At 41.6% G+C, this 19270-nt stretch overlaps 1 protein-coding gene across 4 annotated transcripts in view; it reads right to left on the bottom strand.

Annotated features, from left to right (window-relative positions):
- EPHA7 (EPH receptor A7) overlaps positions 1 to 13266 on the bottom strand; it is a 178030-nt gene extending 164764 nt beyond the window's left edge. For 2 of the 4 annotated variants that reach the window (XM_082216838.1, XM_082216839.1), the window contains exons 1-3: positions 12892 to 13263; positions 7268 to 7332; positions 1320 to 1989 (exon numbers count right to left, since the gene is read on the bottom strand). In XM_082216838.1, the coding sequence (XP_082072964.1) occupies positions 1320 to 1989; positions 7268 to 7332; positions 12892 to 12988 (832 nt within the window). In that variant the 5' untranslated portion in view covers positions 12989 to 13263. Of the gene's footprint in view, positions 1 to 1319; positions 1990 to 7267; positions 7333 to 7993; positions 8399 to 12891 lie in introns of those variants that run through there. The other 2 variants (XM_082216841.1, XM_082216840.1) reach the window with 2 other exon arrangements.
- Positions 13267 to 19270: the final 6004 nt, after the last annotated feature.

The following is a 19270-nucleotide window of genomic DNA, read 5'->3' as shown; positions in this document are numbered from 1 at the left end:
GAAACTTATCAGGATTATTTTTGAACAAAGAGATGGAGAGGAAGGCCGAAAAAAACCCCACAAAATGAAACCTGGATCACCTCCAGGGTAGCATATTGTCTTAGCAGTTTCATTGGCAGCCGGCCAGATATGAGAAGTATTCTTGCAAAATGAACACAGAGAAATTTAAAAACAAGTTATCATTTAATTCCTCAACCAAAAATACCATTGATGTCTAAAATCAAGAAGACTGTTTAATTAGTAGAATTCTAATGTCTAGACACTGGTCTCAACATTTCATTTTTATCAATATTCTCACTTTTATGGAAGATATGTTTATCTTCAGAAACAACAGTGATAATTAAAAGTTGGGAAAAACCAAGCAAATACTAAAGAAGTGTTTACCATTACTATTATGATAAACCTTTGTTCATCCCAAGTCACCTATTATTATTATTTTATTATTATTATTATTATTAAAGTCAAAGTTAGCAGTATTTATGATACTTCCAACAGATTTGCATGGGTAGTTTCATATTACAATTCTTAACGCTATCGCCCAAGTTTAATGCACAGGTTCTTATTCTCTGCATCTTCAATACTGGAAGATTTGTTCAGTCCTGCAAAGATCTAAAGTCAATATCACACTGTATAAAATCCACCTGTGGGAAACTTGCAGAAATAAAACGTGTTTGCATTTTAGAATCCGGTGTAATGAATCAAACCTTTAGGAACCAGATCTGATATTGGTGCAGAGGAAACCATGCATGCTGTGACTCACTTCCCTTTCTGAATAGCAACTTTCCTACAGCCACCCCTAGGACCTTAACCCTAAGGCATCCCCAAAAAGCTTTTCAGTGGCTAATTAATCACAAGTGCATTATACTCTTACTTTTAGTTTCTGTATAGTTTCCTACAAATAAGCTACTCAGAATAAGCAGCAAGCATTCATCACACACAAGATTGTTCATGGTATCTTTTCTGCAAGTTGTGATTTCTTCAAGGGTATTTCTGAAGAATGTCCTCCTTGGCCTATTTCTTGTAAAATAGCATTATGTAACTGCATTTACAGTGTGCATGCAACACCATTAGTAAAGATGAACCGTGCTCTGCATAGTCAGTTTAACAGCCTTTTCAAAATGCAACATTCAATTGTTGACTTCCACCCTTGAATGCAATTGATCTACGCCAGCTAGTGTGAAGCATAACAATTCCAAGGCTCATGGTATCTGAACTAAATAACGGAACACTTTCATTCAAAAGTCATTTTTTTTAAAAAAAAGAGACACAGTAAAATATTCAGTAGGGGAATACATAAAAGTATTTTTTTTTCTACTTACGTTCACATGTGTCCCCTTTTTGCTGGAAACCAGCTTTGCAGATACACTTTCCAATAGGTACTAACCATTCTCCCTCTGCACTACAATGCATTCTAGGAGAGTTCTCAGCCTCTTCTTCTGCGCTGCTGACACAGGTTCCTCGTACCTCAACTAAGGAGGAGAACTCTGACCCAGTCACTGTATCTGGAAAAATAGCTAAGTTCTCAATGATGGACCAGCACTTCTTGTAGTATACTTTGACAGAAACCAAAGCAATGCAGGCACCTACATCCTGAAATGCAAGGTAGAATCCTTTTTTGGACAGAGGTCCAATCTCTCTCACCTCTGTGTTAAGTTTCATCTTTCTCTCCCCAAGGTCACCTTGGGTAAAGCTTTCATCAGCTGCAATAGTATCTATTTTTACATACAGGTTTTCTCTGATACTCCTGCCAGTGTCATAGTCTGTTTCGTAATAATGCAAGTTGAAAGTTTCTTTACATGTTCCCAGGACTCCAGGAAGGCTATTACAATCCCTCAGAGTAAATTTTAGTTCTACAAAAATCCTTTGTGCATTGCCTTTTGCGATCCAGTTAGTCCGAAGCCAGTTATTTTGGTTAGGTTCCATGACTTGGCATACCTGGTACGTTCGTATAGGCGTGTAGTTTTCATCCAGCCCACTAATTTCTTCCCACTAAAACATAAAAGAAATAATTATTCATATTAAAATAGGACATTTTAGCATACTTAACAATAAAGCATCTTTCTCAAAATATGGGGGGGGGGGGTTTTGAACTGTGGTGATGAATCTGATCCAAACCCTAGCAATATCAAAAGCATTTACATGGAGAGCTAGTGTACTGTGGTAGCCAAAGGAGTGAGCAGCCCTGGTTCTCAATCTTACCTGAACTATGCAAGTTGCATTTTAACCTCTGTCCTGTCTAAGATTCAGATTGTGAATAATAACAAACTACTTTGCAAGTTTGTTACAAGGATTACAAGATATTTTAAGTGAAACAATTTGGACACACTAAGTTGCTATATAAATGATTTTCTAACCATTTACTTCATCTTGCATTAAATGGGTACTCTAGATCTGACAGAAACACCGGGAAAATTTTGTCACCGATTCCATGGACTATGGTCTGCAATCTTAATAATTAAAGGAGAAAACTAAGATTATAGAGGAACACTCTTCCAACTGTGATTCGGCAGACATCCTCCCTTTTGACCTCCATGCATCTCTTGAAGATTTTATGGCACTAGGCATATACAGTTGTTTTCCATTTTCTGGAGTAGATGGTCATTTTAATGATGTTCTGTACTACTTTTAATGAAAGAGAAAGGCTATGTTTTTATATTGCTGTACACAGGACTGGTATTTTAGGAAAGGGTGGTATATGAATACTGTCATAAATAAATAAACAAAACACACAAATTTTGTGGGCCAAGACCTAAAGAGTTTGTGTCTGACATGGCAGATTTTTCCAGATCACTTTCTCAGACAGCTCAGGGAGGCTGCAATTAGAAGCCCTGCTGGATTCACTAAAGCTTCCTACACAACCACACTGGATCCCAGCCATAGTCTCTGAATTGTATTATTCAACAGGCACAGATTCACAACACATTTGATACAGAGAAATGGCAAGCAGGTCCATGGGGCTACTGCTGAGTTATGGGCTTTCCATTCTACAAAATCAATCAGAACTTCAGGGGTATCAAAATAAACAAAATGCCTTTAGAAAGATGTAAATCTACAAACAAAGGCTGCAATATCGGGGCTACAATCTGCTATGCAGCCTCTCTGCAGCTGTCTAAGAGTAAAAAAGTATGCTATGTAGAATTTCGAGTAGGTAAAAAGTCTCTGTGTTACAAAGGTATGCATATGGTATCCAGTGAAGCATGGTAGCATTCTAATATTTGGGGACTGAATCCTTCGATTTCTACTTCCTTGAATATTAGAAATCAGAACAGAAAGTTTACATTAGAAATCAACTATTATAAATTCTAATTGTTTGAAACCGAAACTACTATTTTTTCTTCTACTACTATTTTACATGAACTGCAAAAACTCAAGAAAATCGTTTTTTAATTTAACCCAATATCCTACTTGGTTCACTGTAACAATTCATGCCCCTAAATTCTTGACTCGTAAAAGTCATTCAGCTATGCTAGTCTAGTCCAGATTATCTTTATTTCAATGTGTTTTCTTCTGAAGGAAGGAAAATAATAATATTTTCTCCTGCAGGTAATGAATAAAGCTGTTTTGAGCGAAGACTGAGGTGGTTTGTCGGTCGATGGAAAAATAGGTGATTGAACATAGTTCAATGGGAAGGCCAAAGGGCTAATCCAAAAATATATTTCCAAATCTAACAAATGAATAAAAATTACCACATTCCATGTGGGAAACATCATATGGCATACAGCTTATCGCTGACAGGCTTATCACCTTACAGCTTTGATCCTGGAATTGCATGAGGTGATACAAGACAATTATCTTTGATGAATTACCACATGATTATATTGCTTCGTATAATCAACTTATGACTGCAATTATATCCAAAATGCAATCTGAATTAACCCTTTGGAGTAAAATAATGACATTTAAATTTGGCTTATCTATTGAAACTGATATTATATAAAGCTTACATCTATATTGGAAACTATCTCGGTATAACTTTTCAGATTTTGTTTTTGAAAATGAAGGAATATATAAAAGTTAGTAGTGGCATACAGTATGCTCCTTCAGGCAAAAGGTCAAGGCTATTTTTGCATATCCCCCCCCCGCCCCTTGTAGTCCCCATGCCTCTACAAATCTACTCAAGAAGTTTGGGAGACCCTTCAGAAGCGTGTGGGAGATGGCATTGTGGGCTGCAGTGGAGAGGAAGAGCAAGTGAGAGTCGTCTCCTCACTTCCACACAAGAAAACATGACGTTTGTGGAGCAGTAACCCCTGTCAGATGCAATTTTATTCTAAGAACAGAAAGAGTGTTTCCAAAAATGGAAAAAGCAGGTCTGGATTCAACCCAATGATTTTTATTATTTTTTTGGCAGTATTATTTCCTTAACATTGAACAGGCCTTGGAGTGTGAATCAGGTTGGGTCACAATCGCTCATCTTCTTGTGGGAACAATTCATTACTCAGGACCAGTTATCTGTAACACTTAATGATTAAGAACAGCTCATATGCATGCGCCCTCCTAAAAAGAAACGGTTTTTATCCTTTCTCTTATTATTTGCAGTTAAGTGCTAGATCAGTATTCACATTAGGTGAAGTTAACAGTAACACTTATTCAGGTTTTACTAACCACTTTCAAACACTGGTCAGCATCAGACACTCCTTTTGTTTTGTGCTCACGGAGTGCTTAATTGTTGTCAACGCCAATAGGTAATGAGCAGGTGGAATTTTTACCAGGTGACAGAAGGGGCTGAGTGGGGGGATCTTGCAATCACCCCCTGAGAGAAACGTGACCTTGAAACCCCTGCCATTTTAACCATGGTTAAGGGGCTGCTCAGCATTATATCTACCCCAGTCATCACTATTAATGACTCATGGAAGGCAAGCACTAAGGAAGACTGGCCTACCATGCTCAAAGCCATGTATCACACAATAGTTCACAAGCCTATTTGACAGCAAATGAGATCATTTTAGTGTTAGTCCACTGCTCTAAGAAAAGCAGACATTGATGAACTGATGCTGGAACTTATTACCACAAAATATATGATGGTTGTAAATGTTGAAACGCACAGAAGTTGTAAATATAAAACTGTATTTTCAAAGCACTGCAGTATTTATGTCACAATACGCATGATATGACATGTTAGCTTAATGAAATGCACACTGTTGCTTTAGTGAGCTGAACTAATTGCCCACTGAAACTTAATATTCCCTTTAAGAAAGGAATCATGTGAAGCTACATTATATTAAGTCAGACCAATGCTCTACATAGCACAGAACTGCCAACTGACTGGCAGGCAAATGGCTGCCCCACCCTTATAACCAAAGTTCTTTTTAAATGGGGATGAAGTTTGCAATCTTCAGTGGTACAGCACATGCTTTGTATACTGAGCAATGGTCTCTTCTCATCTCACTGCTTTGAACAGTACATAATACCAGGTTTGGTATTATGAGGGAAATATGTTATCTGTCATAACTGTGAGAAAGGAAACCATCTGAAGACATTTTCATACTGAAAATTCAAACAAATTATGTATATGCAAGTTAAGTGTACATATTTACTTTCTTTCCTTGGTTTGAGTACCAGTAGGTAACTGCAATTACCTTTTCTTAATTTGAAAACTCAATCTAAGCCGGAACTGATGCTTGTATTTAGCTTAAAGTAGGGACATGAGAGACAATCACCTTGAAATAAAATGTTTTGATATATTATATTAATCTCCCAGCTTTAATGTGTATATAAACAACTGCAGAAACGTCCTGATTATCAGAAGTATGCTACTGGTACTTTCTAGAATTACATATAATAAAACACATTATTGCCTTTTTTGCCATTAATAATGGAGACTTTGGTTTTATTTTCTTTGGTTTCAGAAATGCACTAAGAAAACTGAAACTATTTCTTCCTCAAGAGCCATCAACCTCTCCTTGAAAATGTGTTAATAAGTTCACTTGGCAATGCTTGGACTCTAGCGCATACAACAAATAAGCATAATAAATGCAGACTTTATGCCTTTTTATTTGCTAGATGACACCAGTATTTTTTTCTTTGTCAGGGGTACAATGCTTTTCTTTTAATCAGTATCTTAAATATGACACTTGCAGCATGGACTACCACTGAAGTGTATTCCCATCACCTTTCCTGAAACATTTTATATCCCCAGCCCCCAAACATGTGACCATGCCTTTATGCAGTCTACCTAAAATTGTTCTTTCCAACACACATATGAAGTTATTATTTGTCTTAAACTTTCAGCTCACATTACATTTCGAAAGCCTTCAAACTTACTTTCACCCTATGTTGGATTGAGTTTACGATCTTGCTTTTCAACTAAGACACTTAACAGGTTTTCATTCTTCTTATACACAGGATTTGTTACACTTTTGTATCCCCACTCACAGTTCATGCTCTTTCAGTTCCACATTTCTTTATAAGCTTTGGATTAAAGGATTGATTGCGCAAACCTTTATTCACAGGCACTCAAAGAGACTGTGTGATTTAAGAACTACTCTAAATGGTGGGCAACCCAATCCTCAAAGTGCTGAGGCAGCAGAAACCCTTTTAATTAAATCAAAATTTCATCAGAGGAAAATTATTAAGGACGCTTACTTATTTAAACTGCCCATGTGATATAGTTTCTAGAGTGTTTCATTTTTAGAAGAATCTAGATTCTTTCATTCCATCATATTGTTTCTAAACAGATGTGAGATGGGCGTTTCTCATATGATCAAATGAACGGGGGGGGGGAAGAAAGTCTAAATAGGAATGACTTAATTATATAAAAATAAAAAAAAATTCCTTCCAGTAGCATCTTAAAGACCAACTAAGTTAGTTCTTGGTATGAGCTTTCGTGTGCATGCACACGAAAGCTCATACCAAGAACTAACTTAGTTGGTCTTTAAGGTGCTACTGGAAGGATTTTTTTTTTTTTTTTTTTTTGACTATGGCAGACCAACACGGCTACCTATCTACTACTTAATTGTATAAGTAATGTCAAACCACATCAGGATAAGTTTGTTAAGTTCTGAAAATAAGTACATAAAATTTCTGCTTTAATGGCAGCAATTTCTGTATCTTGATCTTTAAGTTCTATAAAAAAATTAAATGCTTGAAATGTTTCTCATGTCTTGAAAACACTCGTATTGTTAAATTATAGAACACAGGTTTGAACTATACCTCCTTTCCCAGGAAAAACGTTACACTGACAAACATTTTGGGAAAATGTTTAATTTAAACTGCATGTGTGCGATTTTTTGGTGCAATTTATTTTCTCTTGTTCTTGTGGTATACTTACCCCATTAGGAGGAGAAGAAATCCATTCCAACTCTGTCTGTTGTGCTTTAGAATCCAACAATATTACTGAAAGAGAGAAAAAAAAAATTGTGTTAAAATTATTTTAAGAATCAAGTTTCATTTATTAAATTATCTTTCCCTAAAAAATCAATTCAAAAAGTATTAACACAGAGCAGCTGGGTGAACTTCCTCAAATGCAGATGACTAATTTTTCAGGTATAATTTATTATATAAAACAAAATTCTATCGGGAAATGACAGAAAATACAAAAAAAAATCATTTTCATTAAAGTACATTTATTATGCAACATGCATTTATATACATTTAACATTAAGTTACTTTTTAATTTTTTAACTATGTAATAACCTATTGTGATCTGTACTAGTCAAAGATGTATTAGAGAAGAGTGACAATAATGTTTACGTGTGTATATAAAACAATATATTATACCGAGATGTCAAAAATAATAAATCCAGTTAATTTGGAACTTTTCATCATCAAAAATATACATATATCTTAGCTTTACAATTCTTCATTATTCAATAAATTATTAAAATGCACATATGCATACTGAGATCCAGAAAATATATTTCAAAAAGACGAAAATGAAACTGACAGATGTTGGATGCAATTGGAGTGGGGGGGGGTGCCATTTCAGCAAAACAGAGACTACACTTCCATTTTTTCCTATAAAATTTGTTATAAATTACAAGTACTGTAAACTTACCTGCTACTTAGAAGTACTGTTATTTTACAGTAGTGCTCAGTCCAATAAACAAAATAAAAATAGTAAAAGGGCTTATACATGGGTAGTAATATAAATTTATTTATAATTTGCTGAATATGAGTACTATTGAGTATTATCATAAAGCTTTACTGACACATTAGTGCATTTAGTTCCACACCACCTCTTAAAACTGTTGGTCAGTATTTAAACTTCAAGTAACGAAATATTATTTCAAATAGCATCATTCTGCTAACTGCAGATACAAAGTTGGTGTTTCTTTTTTTTCTTTTTCACATTGACATGTTTTAGTCAAGAGTACATTTTACTAATCGACTGTTAACAAAAGCACCTTTCAGTTTAAAATAACCAATTAATATAAATCAATATACAGCCTGCAGTTCTCTACACAGTTAATTAGCAGTAAATTATATTGAAATCCCTGCCCAAGTGTGTAGCTGGCTGCAGTCTTAGATTTAAAAGTACTTCTTGCCATGACTACCATTTGAAATCTATCCATGCACGTTGACATATTTTGAGAAATAAGAGAAAATAAACTTCCCATCATAAAAAATAGAACTTTGTGGAATATATTCAGGCATTGTCTAATTTTGTAATCCAGTGTTAACCATGTGTAATGGGAGTAATCACTATTGATTTTAATTCAAATTACTTCCAACCAAAGAGGAATGCAGCCTTCCAACCTGGTCATCTATGCTCACAAATGTGAGTCCCACTTAGGTGCTTACTCTCAAATAAATATGCACGAACGGTTGCAGCCCTACACTTAAGTATACTGTGGAAAGCATATTGTTTTAAAGAATCTTTTTGTATCCTTACATCGTGCCTTCTCAATGAAGTTCAGGCCCTACTCAAACTTTAAATAGCTTCACTTTTCATTTAATTATTTATTTAATTAAGCCAGGTATCTAAGGGACTTCAGCTATTAATGGTCTCTAACTAGGAGTTAATAGAGTTCTGTGTATTGCTGTTGCTAATTAAAGACCATGCTGATAAGCTTAGCTAAAAAAAGTCATAGTGCAGGTTTAACCCTCCATGTCTCCATCAGTACATCTATTGAAAACAGGTTGTAATTCTTTAATTGCACTAAACATTCCCAGTGGTACTCAAACAACCTAAACATGTATTGTACACAAAATTATAGTGAAAGGGGTATCTCTCTTCTGTGTCTGGAGTACACAGAATACAAGTTTTAAAGTGCTTAGTGTGTGTTAACTTGATTTTTCAAAGTTATGAGAATAATCCTATTTTATGATACTGACTTTTAAAGAAACAACAACTTTTGGGGGAGAGAAAAAATAAATACTTTCACAGGTGCTGAGGGACCCTTTATTCAAGTTTCACAAGCAAACTTCCCTTAAGTTTTGCCAAGTGCTCAAAACAGAGGTTTTTGTTTTCCAAAGAAATAAGTCCCTCCAACAAACCAACCAACTCAAACCAGGTCAATAACAACAGAAAATGAAATACATTTTAGATTCTGTTAGAGAAAGGCCTCTAATGAAATCTGTAGCCCACACATCGGCCAATTCCAGCTTTGCTGCAGTAGTCAGATCAACAGCTCAAAAATAAAGGACAGCCAGTGTAACTTGCCAGATAGAAAACTATTTCATGAACGGTGGTGCTACTATATAAAACTAGCTGTACCTAATGGAGATACTTTGGGGGGGGGGGCGTCAATTATAACCTTTGGTACCCATAAAGCAGAGCTTTCCAAACTTTTCATGTTAGTGACACACTTTTTAGACATGCAGCATTTCATGACACAGTAATTCAGTTTTATTAGCAAACCGGAGGTTAAACCAACCCCTTATAAGAGCATGGGGAGCGTTTGCATGACACACCTACACACTGCACCCTACACAATTATATGTCGCGGCACAGTTTGGAAAGCTCTGCTATATAGGTATATAGTTTTTGCATGTTATTTTATTATGCTATTTTCTGAAGTTCTTCTCCCCTCTCTCGCAACCAGATAACACTGAAGTGAGTGCCAAAGAAATTACTCAACACATTTTCACACCTGATAGCTATTCTCTGAATGGTTGATCAACTCATCCCCCCAGCTTAAAAAAATAAAATAAAAATATATCTCCCCACCCCCTACTGCTGTAAACACACTGTTCAGTTTAGGACACAAGTCTGACTGGGAGCCATACCATCTGGTTTGGATCGATCCTTGGCCCTATGGGGGTCACACACTGTGATCAGGAAGAAAGGAAAGAAGTCTTGGGACACCGTCAATAGCGCGAATCTATTAAACATTTTTAAGGTGTCCCAATAATTTTTTGTTCTCACCAGTGACCAGGGCATCCTACCCAAAGCCTGAATGTGCCCCAAGACTCCTTTCTGCAATATCCTTTAACAATCTAACCAAGAGCCCCTTTGGTATTGCCAGCGGGGAATGTGTGTCACTTTGCACATGCTCAGAGGCGCTTGATTACTACTTTTCCCGCACCAGGCCTGGAAAACAGCCGAAGCCTTTACTCAGAAGCAAGCCCCATCTGGTTCAGTGCAGCTTAGCCTCGAGTAACAAGCGCAGCCGAAGCCTCAGAGCCAAACGAGCCCCGAGCACAAGCGAGTTATGGTTTTGGAACTCAGTCCGGGGCACTCGTCTGGCCCGGAGGAAGGGAAAGGGAAGCCGAGCATCTCCTCGAGGCTCCATCCTTCCCTCGGGCGACTGAAACAGAAGAGGCATCTCTGCTCCGAGCACCCAGGAGAATGCCGCCTCCCTCCCTCCCTCCCGGGCTCAGGAGGCGAGCAAGACTTGCGCCTTCGCCCTTCGCGCCTCGCGCAGCCGTCCCCGCTCAGCTAATGAAGTGACAAGGCGGAGGCAGCCCGTTCCCGCGCTTCTCTTCCTTCGCAAGCGCCCCCTTTAGCCTTTCACGCGGAGTTCCCAGGCGGGCACCCGAGCTGAAGCGGCGGGATTTGTTCCCAGGGAGCGGAGAAGAAACCCCCGTCCGCTGGCCGAGGTGGAGGCTGCGACCCTGGCTCTCCCTCCCTCATCTCCATAGCCGCTGAACCCGAGTCCCCCTTGCAAACGAGCGTCAGGAAGTCGTGGGGCTGGCTGTGCCTTCCCCCCCCCCTCCTCCCCACAGGATTGTTTTTCTCTTGCCCCCCCCTCAAACCCCACGAGACCTCCCCCCTTCTTTTAAAAGTGGCCTTCATACACACCACCGTGGACGATGAAACCTTTTCTTTCTTTTTAGTGGCCGGCGATCCTCCCCCCCCCCCGTTCTTTCCGGACCAGAAGGGGGACTGAGCAGGGTCTCCAAAGTTGGAGAGGAGTTTTGCGAGGCTGCCCCAGGTGAACTCCAGAGATCACACCACACACACACACACACACGAGTTGGGTTTTTTTCTCTCCCCCCCCCCATCCAGTCAATTCACAAATCATGACGCCCTTCTGGACACAACGGGGTGGCTGAAGGGACACCGGCTTCGGTCTGTCCGGTGTCCCTCCCTCCGCCCCTCCAAGAGGGCACCGCGTGAGGAGATGCCGCCCTCTCGGGAGCCGGGGCACCGCTGCCCGCCCCCTCCCCTCCCCTCCCCTCCTTATCCTTTCGCCAGGTTTCCCTCGGCGTTTTCCGCCTTCCGGATAAACTTTCCCCAGCCTGATTTCGCCCTCTCTCCGCCCGCTCTCCCTCCTGCCTGGGTCCAGGGCACGTTTCCACCGGGAAGAGGAGGACCCGTCCTTCCTAGCTCCGACTATAGGCTAAGCCATGCATTTTACCTATAAACTCAAAAAGCGAGAATGTATAGTGGGGGGGGCGTCCTCTCCCCCCCCCAAAAGACATTATACCCCCTCGAACATATATGTTCACAGAACCTCACATTTCCCGCGAGGCAAGGCAAGAGATGTATTTTACATCTGGTGGGGAACCGTTTCCTTTCGCAGGTCTGCGAAACTACGCTTTGTAAACGACGGAGCAGGTTTTCGAAGCCCCCGGTTGCCATTCGAGAGGGAAGACGCCGAGGAAACAGATTAGCTTCCCTGCCATACACAGAAGCAGCCTATGGATTATGCACAACAGAGGGCGCGGGTGGGGGGGGGGAGGCAAAGCACATCTCGTGAAAATGTGCACACAGCTAATACACACACGCACGGAGACTGCATATGTGATGCAAATAGTTCTACATGAGGCTGCTGCTGCTGCTGCTCCGCCTGCTCCCTCTCCTTCCTCTCGGACTGAACGCCGCCGCTCCGAAAGCTGCAGATCCCGCTCTCGATACGAAGCGGACAAGTAAGACTTTCGGAGGAGCTGCTCTAGGTGACACGGGCGACTCCAAAGAAGCGCCCTCGCTCCCCACCCCAAGGGATCACATCCTCCGTCCCCAAACTCCCCTGCAGTCATGGAGTAGCTTCATTCCTCCACAAACTCCAGCGGGGGGCGGAATCTTTTCATATTTTATTATGTCGGTGGTGGGGCATCGATGCGGGGTAGAACTGCACTGCTTATGCTATCAGCCACCTTTTAAGTTGCCCCCTAATCGCGATAGAAGAAACTCCCCAGCGGTCCTAACGATATGCGCCCCCACCCCCTCGCCAGCCCTGCACAGACCTGAAACCATCCCAGGGCTTTGCATCACGTGCACACCTTACAGACCTAAATCCTGATGGGAAACGCGCCGTTCTTTACAGTCACGCAGACACAATCGGGGTGCAATGGGGATCCATTCTCATCTATGAATGAGGTGCTCGCTCCCTTGCCTAGGACTCGGCACGGGGCTGCGGGTGCCCAGCGCTGCCCCTTTCATCTCTGCTGGGCTCGAGAGGGAGAGGGGAGAAGGGGCTGCATGCAGCTGCAATCTCGGGGAGCAAGAATAAACACTCCAGGAAGCCCTTGCAACGAGATAAACTTTTGTTTTCGGCATCGCCTTACCTTCTTTCGCAGCCTGTGCCTCCCCCGTGTGTGCAAAGCGAAGCAGCCAGACGCAACACAAAATAATCCATGAAGGGAGCCTACTTTGAAAAACCATGGTGCATGAGGTGTTTAAAATATATCTAATTACATATATATTCGAGAGAGAGAGAGACTGTGCGCTGGTTGCTGTTGCTCCCGCTGCTGCCACTCGGTGGGGATTAAAGAGCTTGTTCTGTAACGTGTTTTATTTCGCAGCGCTCTTGCCCAGAGCTCGCTCTCTCTCCCCGGCTGCCTTCTTCCCCTTGCCCTACTCGCTTTTTCTCTCCGTATTTGCTGCCTGCGAGTCTCCGACTGCAGACCGGCCGCTCGCACCACACTCCAATAATATCAATAGGCGCGGGGGGGGGGGTGGGAGGAGGAGGAGGAGGAGGAAAGGGGGCCGGGCCAAAGCCGGGGAGAAGAGCCCGTCCTTCAGAATGACTGGCAGGAGAGCCCAGCCTACGAGAAAGCCGGATTCCGAGTTCTGGAGGCACGGCTGGGCAATGAGTCGCTCGGACGGCGGAGGCGGAGCGAGGCGTCTCAGCCAGTCAGCGGCGGAAGGTGTCAGGTTGCAGCTAGTCCCGGATTCCCCTTCTGGTGCTCGTATTCTTAGCGCTCGCTGGCGGGAGGCGGGCGTGGGTCTGTCTGAGGGTCAAGCTGCACATTTAAGTTAAGCGGACTTTAAAAGTGCGAGGCTGGCGCTGGCACTTTTTTTTTAAAAAAAAGGAATAGCAGCTGATGAGCAGCTGTTACAAGGGAGGAGATCAAACTGCAAGGAGCAGCCTCCCCATCTCCCCTTCCTCTTGCAGCAGAGTTGGAAACGAGACCAGGCAGAAAGCGGAGCGCCTCCTCTTCTGAACTCCGCCGCTTTGGCTGGTGTCCATTCCGAGCTCCGAGCTCTTCCTCATCCCCTCTGGGCACTGTGGCAGGGAGAACTGGGCCCATGGGGCTGCCTAGAAACAAAATGCAACCAGTCACCTCTGCCAGCCCCGCTCCCTTCCCCTCCAGGAGGTGCGCCAGGCAGGGTTGGGCGTGGAAAGAGCAGCCAGCTGAACCTCTGGCTGGCTCACCTGCACTCTTGGTGGGGCAGTGATTGGGTCCCAAAAGGCCCAACCTTTCCTGCGAATGGGAAGATGAATGGGCTACTCCTATAAAGGGCCATCTTATTTTCTTGGCTGCCTCCCTCTGCGTGGCCTTAATGGCCACATAAAAGTTGAGTGAGCAGGCAGAGATGGTGGCTGGTCCTCCAGTGAACAGTCAGTGCCGTGTTGTGTTCCCTTGTTCCTCTCTGAGTGGCTCTGGCGGTCCCAATCCTTCCTGCTGCTGCTGTAGCAGCAGCCAGTCCAAACTTGCAAGGGTGAATGGGCAGGTTCAGAGCAAGAGGGCGGCTGAATTATCACGGGCAGCAGCAGCAGCCAGCATTTCTCCAATCCTTGCTACTGAGAAACAGAAAATGAGCAGTTGTGGAGACAGGAGCTGCTTCTGCCAGAAATAGCCACGACCTCCTGTCTCACTGACGCACAGAAGGAAAGATAAGGTTCACTCTCCACCACTGTGCTGCCCAGAGGAGGATTTGGAGAGGGTGTGTGAACTGGCAGAGGTGGCTGCTTACATTTTCTCTCTAGGCAGCACCATGGGCCAAGTTTGTGCTGACAGGTTCTCCAAAGAGAGCAGAGGTAAGAGCAGCCTCCAGTTTCTCTACCTTGAATGCTTCCCCGGCAGACTTCAGAGGAGGAGATGCCTTGTCGGGTAGGAGTGGGTGTTCCTGACAGCAGGGAATCTCTCTTCCTCCTTTCCAGCTTCTGTTGCAGGGCAGGAGGAGGGAGGCCAGGTTGCTGTTGCTGCTTAATCTTCACTCCTTACTAGCAACAGCTGATGGGCTGCTTTTCCTTCAAAGTAAAAGTGGCAATGTTAAGCATGTTTTCTAAAAAGCATGCACACTATAGTGCAATGTGTGTTGTTTGCTGCTGCAGCAGCAAACATGGAAGGACTTTTCCCAGCAAATAATAGACACAATCTGGTGTTCAATTTTTTTAAGCTGATAGAGTGAGATTTGAGCGGATTTTGTTCCCAAGTTAAAGCAACTGAAACGGCTTTAAATAAAGTTCTTTGAATTATCTAGAAAACAAATTACATAAGCAAACTCTTGTAGCATACCCTAACTCTCCCTATCTCCCCACTTCCCTGAACTTTCCCAAGAAGAACTCTCCACTCTCTTCAATTTCAGCTTCTCAAAAAAAGAAAAGGGGAAAAAAGATTATTTATATTGTTTGATATGTGGATTTGGCTCAATTTAAGACTTTTATGTGGATCTGGGTCAAACTCACAGCTTTGAAACTAGTGGAAGTATATGTGTACAGTACTATGTGCATATAGTTTAAAAAAAATCACCAGTTTTTCTAATTTTAGCCTTTGCAGATTGCAGTGTCCTTTTTGGCATACGGAATAAAAGAACAAGAACATACAAATGAAATATTCTGGTGTGTTTGTTTTTTTCTTTTTTAAAAAAGTGATAAGAAAAAACTATGTAACACGATACCACATCCGTTTGATCTGCTGGCTAAAAACATCTGCAATAAAACATTTGGTTTTGTTTCTGAAGCAGCCATTGCAAATATAAAACAACCTCCTTTGATTGTATGTAATTCAAAACCTTTGTATACTTTGCAATTCTTTAAAAAGTAAAATTATTAACATTGGCAACCTTTTCAGTTTTACTACGTTGCCCCTTTACGCCTTTCCACAGCAGTTATGAAGAAACCAGTCAGACAACATAAATCTACTTGCTCTTTGGCTCCCCACCCCCTAACACACAACCAGAAACAAGAACTAATCGGATAAAAGTAATTTTGTTGTTTACAAAGGAAAATAAAGTTGTCAGTTTTTAAAAGTTCACCCCAGTGATGAAAAGCATGCTTACTCTGCAAAATCTGATGGTATTGGGGATCTTAGCAGTGCCCTTTGTAGGAATGGAATACATAACAAAATTAATTATTATTTTTGTCAAGAATTGCAAAAAGTTAAAGAATAGTTGGAAAAAAGTTTGAAACCAGAGACGATTATATGTAACTGAAATGTGAAACTTAGTAATGAATTACTAGTAATGATTTTTAGAAGAAATATGTTTCTACATTTAAAAGGATTTATTGTTGCATTTTGCTATGAAACCCAACCTTCAGTCTGTGCCCTTTTAAAAGATACTAAATGGCATACATGTTTATATCTTTGAAACAAATGTAGTCAACTTGTGTAAACTAGTTTTCTCTAACTGTAATATACCTTCACATTGAGGCTGGAGAAGTAAACAATTATTGGTATATAGACAATGTTAGCCATACTCAGAGTAGACCCATTGAAATTAATGGGCATCAGTAACAGTCTAATTTAGTGGGATACAACCATAGGCTGCATTTTTACTATTATACATAGGCATACTAGAAATATGCCTTTTAGTGTGTACAGTGGTGCCTCGCAAGACGAAAAGAATTCGTTCCGCGAGTCTTTTCGTCTTGCGATGTTTTTCGTCTTGCGAAGCACGGCCCATCGCAACTGCGCCTCTTCAAGCGGCTTTTAAAAAAAGCGCAAGACGTTTTTGTCTTGCAAAGCAAGCCCATAGGGAAATTCGTCTAGAGAAGCAACGCAAAACCGAAAAACCCTTTCGTCTAGCGAGTTTTTCGTCCTGCGAGGCATTCGTCTTGCGGGGCACCACTGTATAAGGTATAACAATATAAAATGCAATCCGGTCACTTTTAAGTCCACATCCTTAACTATCCCACTGAATTCAATGGGACTTAAATGTGCTTACTTATATAACTGTTTACAGATTTGAAACAAAATCTCCATTTACAAACTTTTCAATTACTGCAGTTATGTTTAAATTAATACAAATAGAAAGTTCAAAGTGTTGTACCTGCCTTATAGCTGCTGGATAACTTAAGACACATTAAGACTACTATAAATACTTTCCCCCATTAAACTGGAGACTACATATGTTGAAATAGGATAGCACAAGCAGAATCACGGGCACAAGTAGAATTACTGCTTTATATTGCTCTTTATCTCCTCTGTGTGTGCATATGTATTTGTGGAGGAGAAAAAACAACACTGAACTGTCCTAATCCCTGCCCTAACTAAGCATTCTTATCAGGAAGTAATTCCCATTGTAATCAATAATTCTTACTTCTGAGTGAGCATGATTAGGATTTGGGTTTAAGTGTAAAATGGGTGGGGAACCTCAGGTTCAATACAACTCTCCAGACTTCTCTGTCTGGCCTTTGGGCCTCTTCCTAGGCAATGGCCCCTTCCTCCAGGCCACATCACTTACTGGCCTGCTCTATGCCTTCCTTGAGTGGTTTTGACTGGATAAAGTTGTGTTCTTGAATTGTGACAATGCATTTGGCTTGCCCAGGTACAGAGGGCTTATGTGTTTAGAATCATCTGACTTTTGCATGATTGGAATGTAGCCTATGGTACAAAGGTAAAGAGCCACCCACTTTACCTCTGGCCCCACCCACCACCAGCATGTGGCCCCAGATGTATTCTCACGAGACAATGGGGCCCTTGGATTGAAAGGAGTCCTGGGGCAAGTAATTTTGCACAATTTAAGGCACCATTTTGTTATTCTACATCCTTTTCATAGTATATTTGGCATTATTGTAGCAGTGACTCTAACATTGGCGGGAGAAGCACCTTGTCCTAAAGAGGGGAAGGAATCTTAGGGCTGGGCAATATGTGGTTTTCAACATCGTGATGTATTGCCAGCTAAACATCGTGATATATTGATACACTATATAAAGATGTCTGCAATAAGAATTGAACAATGTAGAGGTGAACAGTAGGACTGGGCAATATCTGGTTTTCAACATTGTGATGTATCGCCAGCTAAACATCATGATATACCAATATATCGCAGTGTCTGAAATAAGGATGAAGTTATGTAGAGGCCTTGGCTGGCTTCACAGTTTTCCTCATGTTGTCATTGTTGCATAGCATACACACACATCATGATTCACGATATATTGCCAAGTCAAAAATTATTAAACCAATATCACAATATGAACTTCAAACTGGCTCTGGACAATATATCAATATATCCCCTAGAAAGGATCTTACAGCAGGTAGAGCTAGATACACTTTCTACTAAGCAGCAGAGACTGGTGCTGCTTGACGCATCAGATAAACTTAGAAGGACCCTGAGTTCAGGACAGTTTGAGAAACACTGTTTGATCAAGTATAACTTCCTATAACAGCAATGAAACTTCACTAGATTCATTCCCTATGGTGCTATGCATTGTTTTAATAAAGCTCCATTCCAAATCGTCAATTTGCCAACCATACAGCAAGCCACAGCCCCATTGATTTTAATTAGCTGTGCACTTCACTCATGATTAGTAGTGGGTTGATGTCCTTAGCAATGTCACTCACCCAAAATATATAAAATGAAAGAAGGGGACAGAATAAAAACTTGCTGTTACTGGAGCTGCACCAACGATGTACCACAGTGATCCCAGTGCTGTATAGAATTTCTGTACATATCATGGAAATTGCTTTAATTTTAAGAGCCTGACAGAGGTAAGCACTTTTCCCAAAGATTTATTTAATACATATACCTTGCTCCTAGTTATCTGCTACTTAGGTTACTGACCAAGTCTGCATTGGCTTCAGTTCAGCAGCTCTTCAGCATTAAAGACTTCCACTCTGTTCACTGCTCCTCTGGTAGGGATAAGCGTTCCAGGTGTTGTTATAGATACAACAAAATGTTGCACAAGTAACATTAACGTACCTGAGGCTGTAACACCCTGTATATTTTATATTATGTTGGAGTTAATTACGCTAAAGATAGTCGGGCCTACTTCACAGTAAACATGCAAAGGACTAGGTAAAGGTAAAGGTACCCCTGCCCGTACGGGCCAATCTTGACAGACTCTAGGGTTGTGCGCTCATCTCACTCTAGAGGCCGGGAGCCAGCGCTGTCCGCAGACACCTCCGGGTCACGTGGCCAGCGTGACGAAGCTGCTCTGGCGAACCGGCACCAGAGCAGCACACGGAACGCCATTTACCTTCCGCTATAAAGCGGTCCCTATTTATCTACTTGCACTTAAGGGTGCTTTCGAACTGCTAGGTGGGCAGGAGCTGGGACCGAACGACGGGAGCTCACCCCGCTGCGGGGATTCGAACCGCCGACCATGCGATCGGCAAGTCCTAGGCGCTGAGGTTTTACCCACAGCGCCACCTGCGTCCCTATGCAAAGGATTGGTGTGCACCCTTTTCTGAGTAGCAGCATATAAAATATGTTTTGATATGAAGGTGAACACCAGTGAAAATCGGTAATACTGGTGTGGTGATCCATACAATGTGT

The sequence above is a fragment of the Podarcis vaucheri genome (assembly GCF_965113315.1).
Source record: "Podarcis vaucheri genome assembly, chromosome: 3".
Lineage (NCBI taxonomy): Eukaryota > Metazoa > Chordata > Lepidosauria > Squamata > Lacertidae > Podarcis > Podarcis vaucheri.
Note: the sequence above shows the minus strand (reverse complement) of the source record. Positions and strands in the feature narration are given on the sequence as shown.